Source organism: Anser anser (genome assembly GCF_964211835.1).
Source record: "Anser anser genome assembly, chromosome: 7".
Classification (NCBI taxonomy): domain Eukaryota; kingdom Metazoa; phylum Chordata; class Aves; order Anseriformes; family Anatidae; genus Anser; species Anser anser.
This window is the reverse complement of record NC_139727.1, coordinates 10989429-11008372: the sequence shown is the minus strand read 5'-3', so window position 1 is coordinate 11008372 and position 18944 is coordinate 10989429. Positions and strand designations below refer to the sequence as shown.

The following is an 18944-nucleotide window of genomic DNA, read 5'->3' as shown; positions in this document are numbered from 1 at the left end:
GTGTGCAAAATCCATTTATTTTTTTCTGAGCTCCAGAAGAGACTCAGTTTTAGTATTTCTCCAAGCTAAGGACTGAAATGTATCCATCAGTGAGAACATGAAATCAAATTCAAGTTGACTATTTTGGCCAGTCAGTGGACATCTATTTATTTCATCAGCCTATATCTTAGGACCCATATAAATCTTGATATGATATGTGTATTTTTACATATCTGCACGAGAGATTTCCTTTGTGTTCTACTAACTTCAGTGAGAATTATACAAAAGAGCTAGTTAATAGGTCTCACGTAGTAGCCTGCATGTAGTAATACAGCATGTAGTACTTCTTATTTCTGCAGTAATTTCTTTGAGATTAGTGTTAACTTCGTAAAAGGCTCTAGCTCTTTTAAGAATAATTATTAGATAATGAAAAAATTTTACGTACTGAACAACTTTGTAGCAATCCAGAAAGATAAAATCACAGATGCGTTTATTGCGTATATCACTTTCAGGGATCCATCAGTAAAACTGCAATAAAGTTTATTTTATTGCACACCCTAGATTAGAGAGGTTTTTTTTACACTTCAGTGAAAAAAAAAAGTATTATCCATGGATAATTTCTGTCTAAGTACCCTATAAGTACCTAAATATCTTGAATGAGAGAACATATTTCTAACTATAACAACTAATAAATTAAAGCAAGTATAACGCTATTGCTTCATTCAGAATTATCCATTCCACTTTAATTTCACATGCCTTTCATTCAGCAAAGGGAAGCAATGTGAGGCCTTGAAGCTATAAAATCATTTATAATTATTAATTCATTTCTAGTTACGTATCAATATTACAAGGACAGAGCCAGGCCCTTTGCAGTGGTTTCCTGTGGGAGGATAGGAGGCAATGATTGCAAACTGAAAAGAGATTCTGACTGGCTAAGGAGAAAACCTTAAGCCACCCTTCAAGTCGAGCAGGGCAACAGGTTGTACAGAGAGGCAGAGAGGTCTCCATTTTTGAAGGTTTTCGAGACCACACTGGATAAAACCTTGAGCAACCTGGTCTGACCTCAGAGCTGGCATTGCTTTGAGCAAGAGCTTGGATGAGAGACCTCCTGAGGTCCTTCGCAACCTGAAAGCCCCTGAGAATCTATGAAAAACAGGTGTCCACTTCAGAGAGCAATGTTTTAATCAGACTACTAAAAGCTACTGCTCATAGGCAGCAATTACCTAAGTCAGAGAGAGAAAATCTACAGCAATCAGCTTTGTATTCCAGTGCCCTAAAATCTTACTTGCCAGTGGATGACAGAGGTATCATGCTGACATACACTTTGTTATACAACGGCATTGTTATCAGCAGGTATATATTATTCTCTTAGGTAATATCTTTCCGGGTAGTTCAGTAATGCAACAAGCCTTAGGACATAAAGGCAAATCAGAAACTTGTAAGACTTGTTAAAAATTGCTTCCCTGACAATCAGGTACAAGATGCAAATTTGCATTCTGTTGGAAAGTTATGTTGCAGCTGAAATTTGTTCTTTATCTTTGTGCACTAGTTTCATGTTTGTTTATTTTTAAAACTGCCACATATTATAGCTAGTGTGGTCTAACTAAGGGCCTAAAAGGTGTTTCTAAATTAATTTATAGTTCAAATTGTTGAGCATCTGATAGTTTTCATTTAGAAATCAAGCAATGCATTAGCATGAAAAAATACAGATTTAAAAGTCTGGTTTCACCTTGACATATACCATTGGAGCATTACTGTAGTTCATATTTTATTTTGAACTAAAATTATATGGATAATCTTATTTACAACAGTATACCTGTCTTGTAAAATATGTTCAGGGAGAATGAGTCTAAGGCTGTCCCACCACTGATCCCGTAGTTTGTTTTTTCTTCCTTCAGATACCTTAGAAAACATCTATCAAGAAAATGCAGGAGGATTTCTTGATCAATGTCCTTAGCTATTTTAATCTTTTTTAAAGCTTGTTAGGTCGGTTTTATCTATTTCTTACTTTTGCTTTTTTGAGCAAGGCTGTATGTACACATAACAACTAACGTGGGTAAAATCTTCATAATCTTCTTGAAGAAGGATGTTTGTAGTCATTAATCTTTAACTGATCGCATTTCCCTTACTTTTAAACCTGCAATGTTAATCCTTTCCACTTAGAATCTTGCTTACAAAGAAGAAAGCACAGCAGGAGTCTTTTAACTAAGCCACAAAGCTCTTTATGTGCTTGGTGATGCCATTGGGAGGGTAAAAGCAGGGCAACCAGTGAGACCAGCACTCTGGGAATATAAAAGCAGGAGAAGCAATGGAGAGTCAGGATTATGGTTCAAAAAAAAAAAGGGGTAGCTCTTGTGATTCTAGAGTCTGAATCCAAGCACTGTGTCTGTGGTAAAGGGAAGAAAAACTCTTCTCCAAAATGGAGGAAAATAACTGGTACCTGATGGGGTCCTACTGTTATTTTTGGCAAATGGGGCCTGTGTTCCTGTGTGATGTGGTTGCTGCCACACAGCTCTGCACTGCTCTGCATTTAGACAGGGCGCATGTTCATTCTGAACCCTCTTGTTTCTCAGATCACATGTTGTGCAAAGTCTTAAGTACTTGTATTTACATAAATGAATCATTTGTTCTGTAATGATACAGTTTCTCCAAGGAAAAAAATCTACCTGTTCGCCCAGAGCTATGATCAACACATAAACAGTAGAATGGTACTGCAATGGAGAAATTGATTGTGATAGCTTGATGCTGCCATTTCAACTATTTTCTGCTTGTCCTTTCTGCGGGGTTTATCCTTGTTGACCCATAACTCTCTAGGAAACTTAGCTGAACATTGAACATTCATTCATTCAAGTTTTGCTTATGCATAAATTAAGCTTGTGATACCGACAAAAAGAAACTTATACTTAATTTTCTGTGATGATACAAATTGATGGTGAATGTCAAAGACTCAGTGGTTGAATTAGAATTCCATAACTAAAAAGTAAACAAAACTGGATGACAGCAGCTTATGGAGCAATATACTCAGCTCATTTACTTGTTACCCTTGTTGAGGTTTCACTATGATTCCCTGATCAAGTTAAGCAAAATGTAATGTAATACTGATCTTATATCATTATAAATATGTACATGTTGTTTACTATAGCATTTACTAAGAGTAGCTCCTATTCATGAAGAAATTCACTATAGGACAAGATATCCCAATTTTCTTGGTATATTCTTTTCAAATACAACTTTTGTCTCATTTTAGTTTCAACCGGCATTCTTCCACCTCCATCAGCTACCAGTCAAAGAAGAGGTATAAAAATGTTTTGTGCAGCTACTCTACCTTGAAAGCACTTAACAGTTTATTGCTGCTAATAGGCATCTAGTGAAGTATTAACATGAAAATCTGCCTAGAAATATTTACTTTCTTACAACTAATAGTTTTCAGAGCCAGTATTTAATTCATTGCCTGTCACATGCCATTGGCTGCTACAGATAAATTCAGTAAAGGTGCTTTCACTGCTTTTTATATGCCATTGCTTCCTGTTACATAAGAGCATCTTTGACACTTGGGACATCTTTTTTCTTTTTCTTCTTCATTCTTTTTCTCTTTTTTTCCCCTTTTTCTTTTTTTTATAATGATACGCTATTTCCTTTTCTTCAGCAAAATTCTGATAAATCTTTTAACTTCACTAAAACCCTTAATGATGTAGTATAACACTTTATTTCTCTGACAAACCTTTTTATCTTCCTTACTATATTTAATATGCATCATATATTTGTAAAATATTTCAGTAGTTGGCTTCTAATTTTGTCATGAATTTGATACTAAGAATACAATTCTTTTTGGTATTGTTTTTGTCTTTTCAACTTATTTTCCCTACACATACGAGGAAATCTGGTAGCATGGTTTTATCATGCTATTAGCTTTAAAAACAAAAAACAAAACATTTTTCTTCATGGCAGTCTAAGTATCACTAACCTGGCTCAGAACTTCTTTGTGTTTTGTGCGTTAAAAGATGTTGAAATGAGTCTTTACACCAATGGCCCTGCACCCCTGGAAGCAGGCTTTCCTGATTGTGTGCCATTTTCAGATTAAGGCTGTACAACCCACATGATTCAAATCTTTTAATCCACATAGTAAATATTGATCTCTGATCCTGTAAAGGTAAGTATGTGGTTTTTTTTTTTACTGGTTTTCTGTCTAGTTTACCTTGAACAATAGATTTTTAAACAAGGAAAAATCTTTAGATACTGCATGTTTAGCTAAAGGCATTTTAATAGACATGTATCAAGTCAGTGTATATGAAGTATCACTCTTCCTCTCTGTGCTACAGTGAGAGGAATGATTCTCTGTCCAGTGACCCCAAGTACAGTCTGTTCTTATGCATTATAGATATGGAGGGATTAATAGGAAGTAGATGTTCTGAATGGAAAGTAAAAAATCTTACTGTGCTTTGGTTGTTACAAAATCATGGCACAGTGCACAACAGAATTTACAGTAAATACAAAATCAGTGAAATAGTTTATCTTGGAGAGCCTGTTGGGCCCAAATGGGCCCAAATCCAGCCTTAAGTCCTCAACTAGGTATAGAAATAACTAGCTATCATCATTATAGCAATAGCAATGTGTCTAGGTCTAAATAAATAAGCAAAATAAATCAGCTTGAGGCAGCAACGCTCAGCATACTAGATCTGTAGTATAAGCACTGTCAGAGCAGAAAAAAATTGTGTTTTCAGGATAGTTTTGTTATTTAAAAATCAAATCAAAATTTTATGTTCGTAAGATTTTTTAACCGTTACTGGAAGGAATTTGCTGGTTTTGTCACAGGTAAAAATTATAACATGCTCTCCAGACTGAATCTGTTTCCATTGTCAGAGAAAGTACAAGCAAAGATTAATCATTGATCTTGCAAAGCAGGACATTTCTTCTCTTCTTCTGCTTGCGAACTGTCTCTTACAGCCAAAGATGCTATAGAAATAAATGCTGAAATCTCAGCACAAATAAATAGGTATCTAGCTTATTGAGACAGTGAAACGGAAAGGAAAAAGAGTAAAGCTATGTTACGAGGGTAAGTATAAAAGATGTTAAACACTGAATGGTTTCTGTTACTGCAGGGATCTCAGTATCTATCTGTTGCCTTTTCCGTGTACTTCGTTATTGCATTCTCTCTTGCTTGCTTTGTTTGTTATGCTCTTTTAGCAGTCTGTGAATCAAAATTATTATAAATAGAATCATGAAATAGAGCCATCCTAAGTAACAAGCAAATAGAAGAGGCATTTACTTCTATGTGCTAATATAATCAGAATCGCTATTTGAGCCATAAAGTGGAGAAAAATGATTCCTTATTGGTGTTTGGAACCCCGAGCAAAGGTTTTTAGTCAAGGAATGCAGAAATCACATCACAGTATTGCATATCATGTGCTTTTCAGTTAGCTGAATCCAAGCATTAGAAAAATTAACATAAATTAATCTCAGTCTGAAAATGGAAAAGTTTCAGAATTCTTCTTTTAAAAGAGCATTCTAATCTTTTTGAAGTGAGTACTATGCATATATAACCAGTAGTTAGTAATTAAATTCCATAAATAGTGCTTCTGAGCAATCTTTTTAAGTCAATGAGAAATCCCCCATTGATTTATCTTGGACAAGAACAGGCTTGTTGGTTTGTAAAGGGCCAGAAAACCAAAACTTTTTGTGCGTGTTCCTGACGTCCGATCAATTCTTAAACTGAGAATGTCTTCAATACATTTGTCTTATTCCTTCAGTAAGCTGTCTTCTGTGACAAGAACAACTTGGCATTATTTAAAACCCTTATCCAGCTAGTTTTTCTTTCTGAAGAATTGTCCAAGCCTTTCCTAGCAATGATTAATGAATCTCAAAGTATTCTCTCTGTAGCTCTCAAGGACGATACCTTTGGCATGCTGTGGAAGCTTCCAGATCTCTTGATTTCCTAATCAGTAACTTCTGCTGTTTATATATGAAGTTGCTCATACCTTCATTTTGCTTTTAGAAACACAACCCAGTCATATACACCAGTGCCTGTTTCTGCAAGCTATGGTGAAAGTCCTGCTGCTTCTGCTGCTTCAAAACCAAGAGTTATCACTACTGCCAGCATAAAGCCCTCTGTCTACCAGTCAGGTAAGGAGACTTAGGAGTACTGAAATGTATGTACATTTCTTTTAGGAAAAGAATATGTGAATTTTTGCAATAGGACACGCACACATCTAAAAAGATTTATATAGATGGAATCAAATGCTGCTGGATTGTTAGATTTGCTTCAGCTTCAGATCAAGGATTACATTGTATTATGCTTTAGAGTGGAAAATGTGAAATGGAGAAGGAAGAAGAAGAAAAGCAAGGGAAAAGTCTCTAAGAACTATATGTGACCCAACTTTTCCAAAGAAATGCATTTGTAAAATAGCCTAGCGCACCCTTTCAGGAATCCCAGGGCACTTCAGAATTGATAAACTATCTGGAGAATGTATATGTCAGGAAGGAGATGAAGTAAGTGAAGTAGGCTATTTGCAAAATAGATAAGGCCATATATTGAACCTCTAAAATTCAGGCTTATATTTGGAATAAAGAATGACCTGTTAAAATACTTATGCTTCCATTTCCCACAGATTCAATTACTGGAGGAATATGTTTGATTATTCATTTGTGCGGAAAATATGCTCCTTGATGTTATTTAAATCCCAGTTGAATTAATGTGTTACAAATGGAGTGAACTTCCAAAACCATTGATGACCAAAATGTGAACCTTGAAAATGAACAAATTACATGAGGCAACAATATAAGTCTAAATGCTGTTCTGTTTCAAATTAAGTTTGTTCTGACCTTAGCAAGAGAACTAAAAAGTTGATTTATATTTTGACAGTCAAGTAAATATGAAAAGGCCAACAATTCTAACAATCTTAAACTGTTTTTTTTTCTGTAGTGCTTTGTATCTGGACCTACTGAAATTAAACTGTTAAATTTTAAAAATGTTAAAATTTTACTTAGATATAAAACAGGTTGATTTATCTTTGTATTTGATATAAAAAGGTGGAAAAAGGCCAGTTCGGAGCTTTAACAAGCTATTTAGGGGTCACAGAGTCAATAATCTTCACTTTTTTCCTCATTTGATTTTGGTTAGGTGTGTCAGCATATACTGTTCTCACTGAAGCCAAATGTTATTATTTCTGTGGTGCAAAAGAAGGAAAGATGAGAACAGAGGATTTACTTCAGTAAGATGGCTCAGAGCAAACTGTGGCATGTCCAAGTATCTCCTAAATAAACTGATTAATATCAAATCACACACTTATTTGGGGGGAAGTGTAAACTGGTTTACACAAACCTGCCACAGAAATAAATTAGAAGGTATATCTATTAAGGAAGAAGCTGACTGTTGAATTTGACTTGGAATAAGAGGCAATGTTTTTACTTTCCAATGTGATGGGCATCTTCTTTGCAATACCTTATATCGCTGGTTTTGAGCCCCACTGCCTCACAATGATGGCTTAAAATGCACAGTATGGAAACTATGTTCTGTGTTACTATGTATACAGTGAACGCATTTCAAATGTATGTATTGTCTGCCTGCATGTGGGAAATTCTTATTTTGAAGGCACAACAAAGATGTAATGTATTCCAGAAGACAAGAGAAAATTCAGAGTAATACGTAATGTGATAAATTACAAATGCAAATAACAGTAAAGAGTTGCCAGAGAAAGAAACAGTAAATCTCTCTGTATTTTTTAGAAGTTTAGAATAAAATAGAGTAGTTCAGTTGGAAGGTACCCACAAAGATCATCTAGTCCAATTGCCTGACCATCTCAGGGCTAACCAAAAGTTAAATTACTGAGGGTATTGTCCAAATGCTTCAAACATCAAACACCTTGTTGGGAAGCCTCTTAGTGTGTTTGACCACGGTCACAGTAAAGAAATTTTTCCTCATGTCCAGCCTGAGCCTTCCCTGGTGCAGCTCGGTGCCACTCCTGTGTGTCCTGCCATCAGTGACCAGGGAGCAAAGACGGGCACCTCCCTCTGTGCTACCCCCCCCCCAAAAGGAAGTTGTAATGAGAAATTTGAGATGTACAGTAAGGGATTCTAAAACACCTTTAAAATTAAACCCCAAAGTGACAGACACATGAGGTAACAGGGATTTTATAGGATATTGGTTTTTTGTTTGGTACCTTTTTCAAGTGTTATACATTTAGCATAGCAGCACTTGAAACTGGTTTCGGAACGTGAGCTGTTTCTAAAAGACAGCTGCAGTTCTGAGCAACCACAAACTTGCTGCTTGGGAAGAAATAGAGTAAAAAGTGTTTCCTATGTTTCCTGTGACTGACAGATTAGAACCATGAAGGCTGTTAAAAATTTCCTCATCCAATTTTGTCAATGCATATAAATTCTCCTGCAGTGTAAAATGCAACCTTGTTCTGAGAAGACCAATTATTCTCAAAGGATGACATATGAGACCACAAAATCCACCTTTTTCTTCCAATCTCGGGCCTTTGTACTAACTGCACTCTCACTTTAGCAAATATTTTTTTAGATTTCTGTTTAAAACCACTGTGAGAAAAGGCTGAAATAACGGATATAACTATAAGGATTTGCAGTGAAAAATTTAGCAAAGGGATTCCCTTATGGTAGCCCTCAGTATTAATGGGAATGAAATGCCTTACTTCCCTTAATATTCCAGGCCAGCAACTTGAAGATTAAAACACTTATCAATAGCCCCATGTGTACAATATCCAGAAACCCAAATTAGTCACTAAGAAGGTCTACAAGACTATTTTAATATGGCTCAGATTGAGATATAAGGGAACTAAATCTTGTTTACACTGAAAATGATCTCAAAAAGAAACTGCATTGCTGAGTTTCTTGCTCAGATGGAAGTATATCATTAAGTCTACCCTATAAAGCGAGGAGAGAGTAACACTTTGACTAAGCTAATTCTGCTGGAAACTTTCTGCTGCTAAAAATCTTTTCATTTTTGTTCCTATAGGGAGATCTTTACCCTTCTCTGTCCCACAAATTTCATAACATGTTATTAACAGGCACATAATTTATTTTCTGAACGTGGGCCACTAGATGGCAGAAAGTACTTGCATCTTCCAGCTTGTACTTCCCCCAGACAACAATAGTGCTTTCATATATTCTGAGCAGTGTAGTACGTCAAACTAAAGCATTTGGGACTATCCAAATCTTTATGTTACTATGTGAATCTTTGGAATTTTTTTTTCTGGAAGGAAAATATCCATTGACAGTAAATTAAGAGCTGATGAGAAGAATTCCAAATTCCTCAGTAGCAAGGAATCAGCTTTTTCCTATGGCTGTTAAGAGACCTCTTCTACAATTCTTCCAGGATAACAATAGTCCTATTGTTTCTCTCCTACTATGAGAGAATCTGAGGGCTCAAAGAAACCAGGTGATAGCGTTTGAGTTACTGAATTATTTAAAGTATTCACTCTTGAACAGTTAAGGGTCAGCTGATGGAATACTGGTATTCTGAGAAGCTGTTCTCTGATATACTGAATGTTAGTGCTTGTTAGCAGCAAAGAGCACCTCTTATCTGCTGCATATATGTTGGAAGACTTCAGAAATACATAAACATGCAAGGTGAATTTATATGGCAGTAGCTACTAAGAAAAAAACTGTTCATAACAGATTAGAGATATAGTAAGATAATAATTCTCTTTTAATAACAATAGCTAAAATCTCATAGTTAGTAAAACAGTTCTAATGTATTGCAGTGAAACTATTTTAAAATGATTCCAGCCTGTTCACATGGAGAAAATGTGGTAATAAATCCACCCTTTAAAATTAAATGATAATGGCTGAAAAGTTAGTTAACTATGGAGAAATCAGAGCAGTTGCAAATGCCCAATATTTGTCATTTTTCAATAATTCCCTTGGCATCTTCTTTCAGCAACTGGGAAAAAAAAAATATGTTGCTTTCCTTTTACAGTGGCAAGTGGAAAAAGTAGTGTAAAAGAAATAGATGGAGGTAGAGAGAATGAAAGACAAAGACCCATTCCTAGTGTTTATCCTTCAAAGGAGTCTAGATTAACCTGAACCCAGATAAATCATATGCTGTCTACAATGGTTGGAATAAACAAACGGGGAAAAGTCAAACAGAACATTGATATTATGAATTGTAGGATGAAAAAGTGGAAAACTGTGAGGTTGTAACCTGAACTTACTAAAGACAATCATTAAACAACAACAAAAAAGACATAAAAATGGCACCTGGCCTGCATTCACTTCTGGATCTCTGGTTTTGAATATCTGACCATTTTGTTAGGCCCTCTGTGGTATACAGTGTCTTACTTTGCATGAACAAGAATTGGCTCTTGGGGGAGGGAGAATCCTTTCACAAAACTGAGTGAGCTAGAAGTCACCTTATTTAATTACAGAGCCTCATAGGTAGGAGCCTTTTGAACTCACCAATTAGAGATGAAATATTGCCTTATAATTTTGCCTAGCTTAATACCATAGTACATAAATAGCAACAGCCCCAGGGTTTAAAGAGATTGGATATAAACTCTCTGTTCTGAAATCTTTAAATACTGTTTACCATTCCCAAGTGAAAAAAGAAGCCTCAGGCTAAGGTGGGATACAGTTTTATGAAACAGAAAAATTGTTGATGCTGTAGTATAATAAAGTTTTATCAAGAAGGTGCATTATATTCAACTGTGAACTCAATAAAAAGAATAAAATGAGAGATCACTAGGGTGATCCCAGTAGATTCATATATATCTACTCCAAGCATGCCAATAATCAGCTCATGTTATTCTATGTGGTAGAGTGTGAACTAACGGAGGAGTGTTAAGTAGAACATAATCTTATCACCACTTTTTTGTCCAGAGAGATCTGTCTGCATTCTGAAACCTTTTCTTGCTCAGAAAAGCTTTTAACCTGCAAGCCCCTTAAAATTATAAATTTTGTATTGGCACTGTGATTTACTGTGCAGGAGACCTGGCTTCTGTTCCCAAATCCACATGCTCTGATTTGGGCAAAACACTTCAATTCTCCAAGCTTCTGTTCCTCCTCAGACTGACAATCCTTCACTTGTTTTCTTTGCAAAGGAAAAACTGCTTTTAGTGCTCGTGTACTTGGCAAAGTGAGGCAGTTTCTCAGGCAGTAACTTCAGTCCTACACAATGCTAGATCTGATCTTTTGAAAAGAGCAAGGGCAAAGGGAAAACTCAGTATGTACAGGCTCTAGCTTCTGCTTATTTTTATGTGATAAAGCTCCACCCAAGAATAAAGCCTGGTACATGCAAACACAGAGGCAGTCTCTGCGCTGAAGATTTTATCTGATAGTCGAAGGGTGGAAGAAAGGAAGTATATTTCTATTTTATACATGGGAACTGAGGCACAGAGATACTACACTTTGCTCAAAGTTATACAGGAAATCTGTGGCAGAGCCAAGAACAGAACTGAGATCGGTTATAACCACAAGCCTGGCCTTCTTCTAAGTGCCGCTGCCTTTGTCTTGCTGGTCATGTGAGCTGAATTCGCTCCCTCACTGTTGCTTCCAGTGCTCTCGATCTTTGTGCTTCGTGTGAGCCTATTTTTCTTCCGAAAATACGAGTATAACTTTCTACAAATGATAAATAATAGTGACATCTGTGGAAAAGACTGCATTTTAATGCATATAATGAGATCAAAATTTCAGCATAACTTCGTATTGAAATTATGGGGAATTCTGTCCAAAACTTCATTACGTGATCTGCTCTTTCAATTTTAAACCTGTCTTAAACAGACTACGCAGCAGCCTTCTAAATTATCACAAAATTCTCATATCCATTCCTATTAGAAAATGAAGAGAGATCTTTGAAAATGGTTTCCATAAAATCTGTAAAAGCCAGTAGGCAAACATTTCTGTAATGCACATGGATTAAAAGCCAGTGATTGTGCTGAAATCTTTGGCTTCGGTCCAGAATTAATGAATGATAATAGGACAGACCATAATTAATCGTCATCTGATCATTTGGTTATTGTTTTGCTATCAGAAGAGAAGACTTTAAAATACTTCTTGGTTTCTTTTGGCATACTTAAAACAGCACCAGCACCAGTTCATTCCTACACCCCTGCCAACACTGAGCCTGCAAGCCGTCCTCCCTGGGTAACGGATGACTCCTTTTCCCAGAAATTTTCACCTGGAAAAACTACCACCACCGTCACAAAGAACATCCTACCAAGGGGTGCTCCAGTACCATCTCCTGCCTCAACTTCTGCTTACCCATCTCCAGTTTCAGCTTCTTCCCAGGCTCCTGCAATAGCCCGGGGAACAATTCAGAGGGCTGAGCGTTTTCCAGCCAGCAGCCGAACTCCTCTTTGTGGGCATTGTAACAGCATAATTCGGTAAGGTCATGAGGTTTTGGAGAGGGATGAAGCAGAAAAGAAAATATCACAGGGAGACTGGTTATTGTATGTTAATATATAGTACCAGAGCCTAAGACTCAGTTAAATTACCCAGCAGGGATGTCTGTTGTCTGCTTCATTAATTTAACATTTCCAGAACTCATTTAGCTATTGTGTGGTTCACTTTTTATCACTGCAAAGTTATACATGCTAATTGTTTGTTTCACAGATGCTGTGGCAATTCACTGTTTGTTTTTTAAACAAATTACTGGTCCCTACAGTACTCCTTGAAGGAGGTACATACCACTATGTTGAGAGAGTTGGGGGGCAAGGGGAGCATGGTAGAGAGAAAAGGAATGAGACATCATTTTGGAACAGCAGCCAAATGTAATTGGTGCTTTTGTGTCTGGAGGAAGATAATGCCTACACTTTATTACCAGTGATTCATAGCATGCTTCTCCCTTCTCTCCCAATTCATTCTGCTGGACTAGTGCCCAGTGTTACCCTGTGGACTGCTAAGCAACTTGCAGTAAACCATGTTTAATGCAGTCTTACCCACTAAAAAAGGAGCTAGTTTTGTGATGTGGAACTGCTGCTTGTCACCTTTTATATATTCTGAAATAAAAAGTCTCCAGTAATAAAAGAATGAAATCCTGATAGCTACACCTAATTACAATTGAGAGTAAATCACCAAAACCAACTTGTCTTCCATATAATAAAACAGCAAGTTGTCATCTGATAGTACTGACACTTCTAGTACATGCAGGATGCAGCAGTCTCTGACATGAAAAGAAGGCAGGAGACAGGAGCTCTTGTGAGGTGTAGGTGGGTAGGTTTGGAAATTTGCCTACCTTTTCATACTTACAAATAGTAGCTTAATCTTCTGTCTTACATACATTGGTCTTTTCCTGTTGTCTTTGCAGCTGGTCACAAAGATCACTTACAGCTTTGCAGATACAAAAACAATTGACTACTTTTCCAACAGTTGTTTATAAATGTAATATACATGTCTAAACAATAATGAAATATTTTAACCAGTTGGCAAAGTATTTTAGTAATAATTGTGAGAAGTACCATTTCTGGTCAGGTTTTCTTTTAAATATGTGCCTTCGTAGTTTTTCATTGCTTCTTATACATGGATGCAGTATCTAGCAAAATGGGTTTGTAATCAGTATCACTCAATACCTTTGCAATACAAATCATGTTTGTTTACAGGGGTCCTTTCTTGGTCGCCATGGGTCGCTCTTGGCACCCAGAAGAATTTAACTGTGCTTACTGCAAGACTTCCTTGGCTGATATGTGCTTTGTGGAAGAGCAGAATAGTGTGTACTGTGAGCGCTGTTATGAGCAGTTCTTTGCACCAACCTGTGCCAGGTGCCACACCAAGATCATGGGGGTAAGCAAGAGAACCATTTCTCCAGCTACATGGTTCACTGAAAATAGAAATAATTTAGACTGTAGACAATGAATGCAGATATTTAATTATTTCCCTTTTGGATAATAATTTCCTAGGCTGTTGATAATTTCAGAATGAAAAACATATTTTATAACAAATTTTATGTATCCAAAATCAGGGATATTTCTGTACTTTATTCAACTCTTAGAATGTGTAATCCAATTACCATCTCTCAGGTGTAAATACATAACACTTTCTGGATTGTTCTTTGCTATTGAACACACAGCATATTTCTCTTATCTATCTTTTCCTTATTTTTATGTCAGAGGGACTTGTTCTCTTATCTATCTTTTCCTTATTTTTATGTCAGAGGGACTTGAACAGGGAAGTTTTTATACAAGACTTAGTCTAAAGCTCCATGGAGAAGTCAAGAATCTTGAAGAGGCCAATTGCTCTTGCTGCACCTCACTGTTAGCTAACAACACAGCTGCTGAGAGGGATTCTGCTGACCTCTTCTAATTAAGAAAATAAAGAGTAAATAAAAAGATCTGAATTCCAGAAAGGCAAAAATAGATGCCTCTTTTTTTCTTAATATACTCATGCCTAGATGCAACTAAATATGCTCTACACATACTGCAGATGGTAATGAGGCTGGACTACCACAAGATACTTTTAACAGTATGTTTATGCATGGAGTTATAGTGAATATATGATAAGATTCTCTTAAATGAGGAAGCAAGAAGTATCACACCGGTATTTACTGCTTAGCTGTAATCTTTTGATATCTGTCTAAATAGTGGTATTGACAGAGTAGATGCTTTTGCTTTTCTCTGCAACTGCCAATTAGGAATGGCAGTCTTAGACATTTATGGTGAAGCTCTGGCTCCAACCAAGTCTTGTTTGCTGCAGCAGTAGGAGTAATTTTACAGCAGAGTACTGACTTAACTTATCTAATTAATGCTGGCACAAATCAGTTCCCCATTATGGATTTTCATCAGGAAAATAGCAAAGATGCCAGCTGCCTCTATTTATATTAATAAGATTTCTCAATCTGTTTTTTGCTTCTTAGCTCAGTGAGGTTCATAAATGGATCCAAACCTATTTATCAGTGATAACTGTTTTGCAAACAGTAACAGAGGTTAATGAATCTCAATGGTGATTCTCTAATGAGATGTATGGTAAACATAAATTAGACAATTTTGCCTATTCACTGGATTGAAAGCATGGAAATAGATTTCAGTCCCTTCTGTCTTAGTCAATGGAGATTTAAAATTGCTCAAAAGAGAATCAGAATCTACATATTTAATCAGAAGCAACATAAAATTAGATGTAGATTCTCAGCTGCTTTAAATCAATGTTTCACTGAAGTTAACAAAGCTAAATAGAATTACTCCAGTTGAGCATCTGGTCCTCTGACATCTGGACAGAGATGCACTGTCAAGCATACTCTTGGGCACAAGTACAATTGACAAATTAGCAGGTAACTATGCATCAGAGCGCAGTACAACAGCTTTTGGACTTGCAGGACTTCTGTATGACAACATAAAAATGAATACAGATTGCTCTGTACTGGATGGAAAAAAGAAACTGATAAAATCTTTTTTTTTCTGCTCAAGATGCATATTATATAGATAGGACTAAAAAGGAGGTTTGTCAGAGTCTGGCTGATGACTCTCTCCATGAGTTCAGGTGAACATACGAATTTGGGTAACTTACGTTCATGAATACTGTAAGCTGATATTCATGCCAGAAGTTGTTAAACCCTTGCATTGCTTCCAATCATTTATTCCTATCCCGTGTTATCCATTTCTTGGTGTTGGATTAACTTTTGTGTGGCTGTGCACACAACTAAAGAACTGTTAAGGGTTAAGGTAGCCTGAGAAAGAAAGGTCTGTTCCATGGTTTAGTCACATAAATACTTGTTCATGAGCGTGGTATCTGTGTAGGGGAGGAAGAAGCAATTGAGCATGGTGGGAGTCTAAGGACATCCCATTTTGGTGACAAGAGATTTACAGTTGCTTTACAGTGTTTCCAATTACACAGAGTATGGTCCATCACAAGCATGTGTAAAAATGTTTAAAAACTGTGACCTGTACGCAATCAAGCTTTTTTTCTGTAGAGAATGTCAGTTGCGGGGATTTTGCTTTTTTTTGTGATGAACACATGGCCTAGGAACACATATACGGACTCTTTTAGACTAATCACATAAATTAAAATCTAAGAACTTTTATTTTCATTTTCACATTAGTTTCTAAAGAGTTCTTGTGAGAGTCTTGAAGAATTAAGTACATAATCTAAGTTGCTTTGAAAACATCAGACTTAAATCACCTATCACTTGCATGCATTTCTTGGTCTTAGAGATAAAATTGTCCTTTAAAACTTAATTAACAAATCACACTCTTGTATCGAAGAGTTCATAATGTTAGAGCAACGGAGAAAAAAAAAATCAAATCTTTGTGCAAAATATTTCCTGCTACAGCAACTAGGCATGTTGATACAAACAGCTGGCTGAACTATGTTGTTTCTTTTTGGCAAATACATTGCTCTAGAAAGTTTGCAGTCCAATTTCCTCTCTCTTCCCAAAGGAACTCAGTTTCTGTCACAGTAATTTCTTTTGAGGAGAGAAACTGGCTGATATAGAAGTTAAACATTTAGAACATCTCTGCCTTGTATTTGTTCTTCAGTAGGTAGTTGCAGTGCATGCTATTCTGCTGGAGATTTTCGTTTGTTTTACAGGAAGTGATGCATGCCCTAAGACAGACTTGGCACACAAGTTGCTTTGTCTGTGCTGCTTGTAAGAAGCCTTTTGGGAATAGCCTCTTTCACATGGAAGATGGAGAGCCATACTGTGAGAAAGGTATGGCGAACGGGACGCTTCTGCTTAGTAATCATGTGCTTTATGTTGTATGGAAGCAACAGACGAATAAAGCAATTGCTGAATAAAATAAAACCAGCTACCCATCCAGAATGGATCTTGCTTCCACTGTCTGCGTATACGAATGTTTCCTTCTTGGTATTTTTCTCCACTTTATGATAGACTGGCAGAGTGCTGGTCTTTTTGCCTCTACATTCCAGAGCACCTTACCTTTCATTTCTCTCCCTCCACTTTTGCTCCTGTCCCCGTACCTTGCCAGGTAGATTCTATTCACCAGAAAGCTACCTATTACAGGGGCGAGAAACTCTTCTGGTAGTGCTTCAATACAGTATGTGTGGTTTGCTGCCCATATTTTCTCTACTAAGTTGTTTAATACTTCTACTCCCCCCTACAATTGATCAACACATGAAAAGAGCTCTGCCCAGATGTGCAACACATGGTAGTACAGATTTTGCTTTTTGAGCGCTGGTACAAATGTACTGCTTCTTGCCAACTAAGATCAGAAAAGGTCAGGATTTCCGAAAGTATAGAAAGAGTAATATCGTTTAATAACTGGAGCTTGCCGTGCAAATGAGTTGTCTGACAGGGTCAGGAAGTAGGCAAAGGTTAAACTGGTATTCCCACTGTAAGCTCAGCCTTATCCATTTAACATGCTTCTGGCCTAGTCTCTCTGGAGATGCAGTCTTTATGGTTGTGCAAATCAAATTTTACATAACAGAGTAACTCTTAGTGAAGAATGAAAATCCTACAACATGAATGACTTGGTACCTACCCTTTAAAGTTGGAGGTTTTCCCATAGCCTCTAATTACTCTCACAAATTCCATATATCTTTTGAGTTTTTGCTGTTCTTTTCCAAGGCAAGGTAATTCCATATTGGACATGATATTCAAAATAAAAATGTATTAAGCAGCCAGTATGGGGTTTCTATAACATTCTTTCTTAATGCAGAAAAAGCATAGCATTTCAACATTAAATAGATGAAATAAATGTACTAATGGAAACTTAAACTATGCTTCTACAGCACCCTTAAAGTTAACACTCACTGGCCATTAGGTTGTGCTTTGTATGACCATATTTGTCCGTATAAATAGCTTCCACATACATTAAAGCTAACGTAAAACTAATGTGAGAAACATAACTTTGAATTTCATGCACTTTTTACGCTTGTTCTCTGTGTTTGTGATGACAGCTTGTAGTTCTGTACTGACATAGGGTGTTGCACTGAATTCGTATTTAAATAATGAAAAAAGCAGCTCTAAAATTTCATTTTGGGAGGGGTTCACTGAATGGGGTGTGAAACTCTGGGCAAAAATAATAAAAATTATTCACTGGAAACTTTATTTCTCTTGGGTGTAATATGATTATGTTAAAGAATTTGTTCTAAATTCATTGGTTGTTTTTGTTTGTTTGTTTTTAGATTATATTGCTTTGTTCAGCACAAAATGCCATGGCTGTGATTTTCCTGTTGAAGCTGGAGATAAATTCATTGAAGCCCTTGGACACACTTGGCATGATACCTGCTTCATTTGTGCTGTAGGTTCTATACCAAATACTATCTCATTTCTTTATACTTTTATCATAAATTGTGAATGTAACATCAGAAGATCTGGAAGCAGAAATGACTAACATATGCCTGAGGATGCAGAGGGATTGAATTTCATTTTTTACTTGCAGATGGAGTGGAATGGGAGTCATTTCTCTTCTCCTCTGTAAACTTGTATTAGAATTATTAAATTTGACCATCACAAGTGAGTGCTTTTTAATAAAGCATGCAGTTTTAGAGAGTCTGTATGTACAGTTACATATAGCACTATTTGCTATTATTCTTTCCAGTATTTACCAAATAAATATAAATCAGGATATAGAATAAATTAAAACCATACTGAAGAGGATAGCCATAATTTTACAAAGCAGCACAGTTTACAATTCCATTCAGAATACTTGATGAAACTTGCAACAAGGAGTCTGTTTAGAGAAAATGAACAGTAATGAACAGAGAAGTTGGTCACACTCTTCAGTCTGTGGTGTGCATACAGCTATATAGTGTGGCCGTATTCCCACAATGCGCACAAAGTAGTAAAAGCCATATGATAAATGGTACTTTTCATATAGATCTCATGCAGCTGTGCTGCTCCCCAGTGTATTGTTCCTAAGGTAGTAATAGTTAGAACATCTAATTAGCTAAAAATAGTATGTTGGCCACAACACAAGTGAGAATTTCTAACATTTGTTGAACTTTAAAATTCAGGTTGAAGAGGAGGAAGTATAAAAATGTTCATAAATATCTTAGGCTAAGCTGGCTACTGGTCTTTCAAGGGTACATGAAGCGAGTAGCACAATGGTGTTCTGTGAATAGGG

At 36.4% G+C, this 18944-nt stretch overlaps 1 protein-coding gene across 4 annotated transcripts in view; it reads left to right on the top strand.

Annotated features, from left to right (window-relative positions):
* LDB3 (LIM domain binding 3) overlaps positions 1–18944 on the top strand; it is a 121802-nt gene that overhangs the window by 97147 nt on the left and 5711 nt on the right. For 2 of the 4 annotated variants that reach the window (XM_083845383.1, XM_083845382.1), the window contains 6 exons: positions 3227–3274; positions 5972–6099; positions 12014–12314; positions 13530–13710; positions 16447–16567; positions 18004–18119. In XM_083845383.1, coding sequence (XP_083701509.1) covers positions 3227–3274; positions 5972–6099; positions 12014–12314; positions 13530–13710; positions 16447–16567; positions 18004–18119 — 895 coding nt within the window. The remainder of the gene's footprint in view (positions 1–3226; positions 3275–5971; positions 6100–12013; positions 12315–13529; positions 13711–16446; positions 16568–18003; positions 18120–18944) is intronic. The other 2 variants (XM_083845384.1, XM_083845385.1) reach the window with 1 other exon arrangement.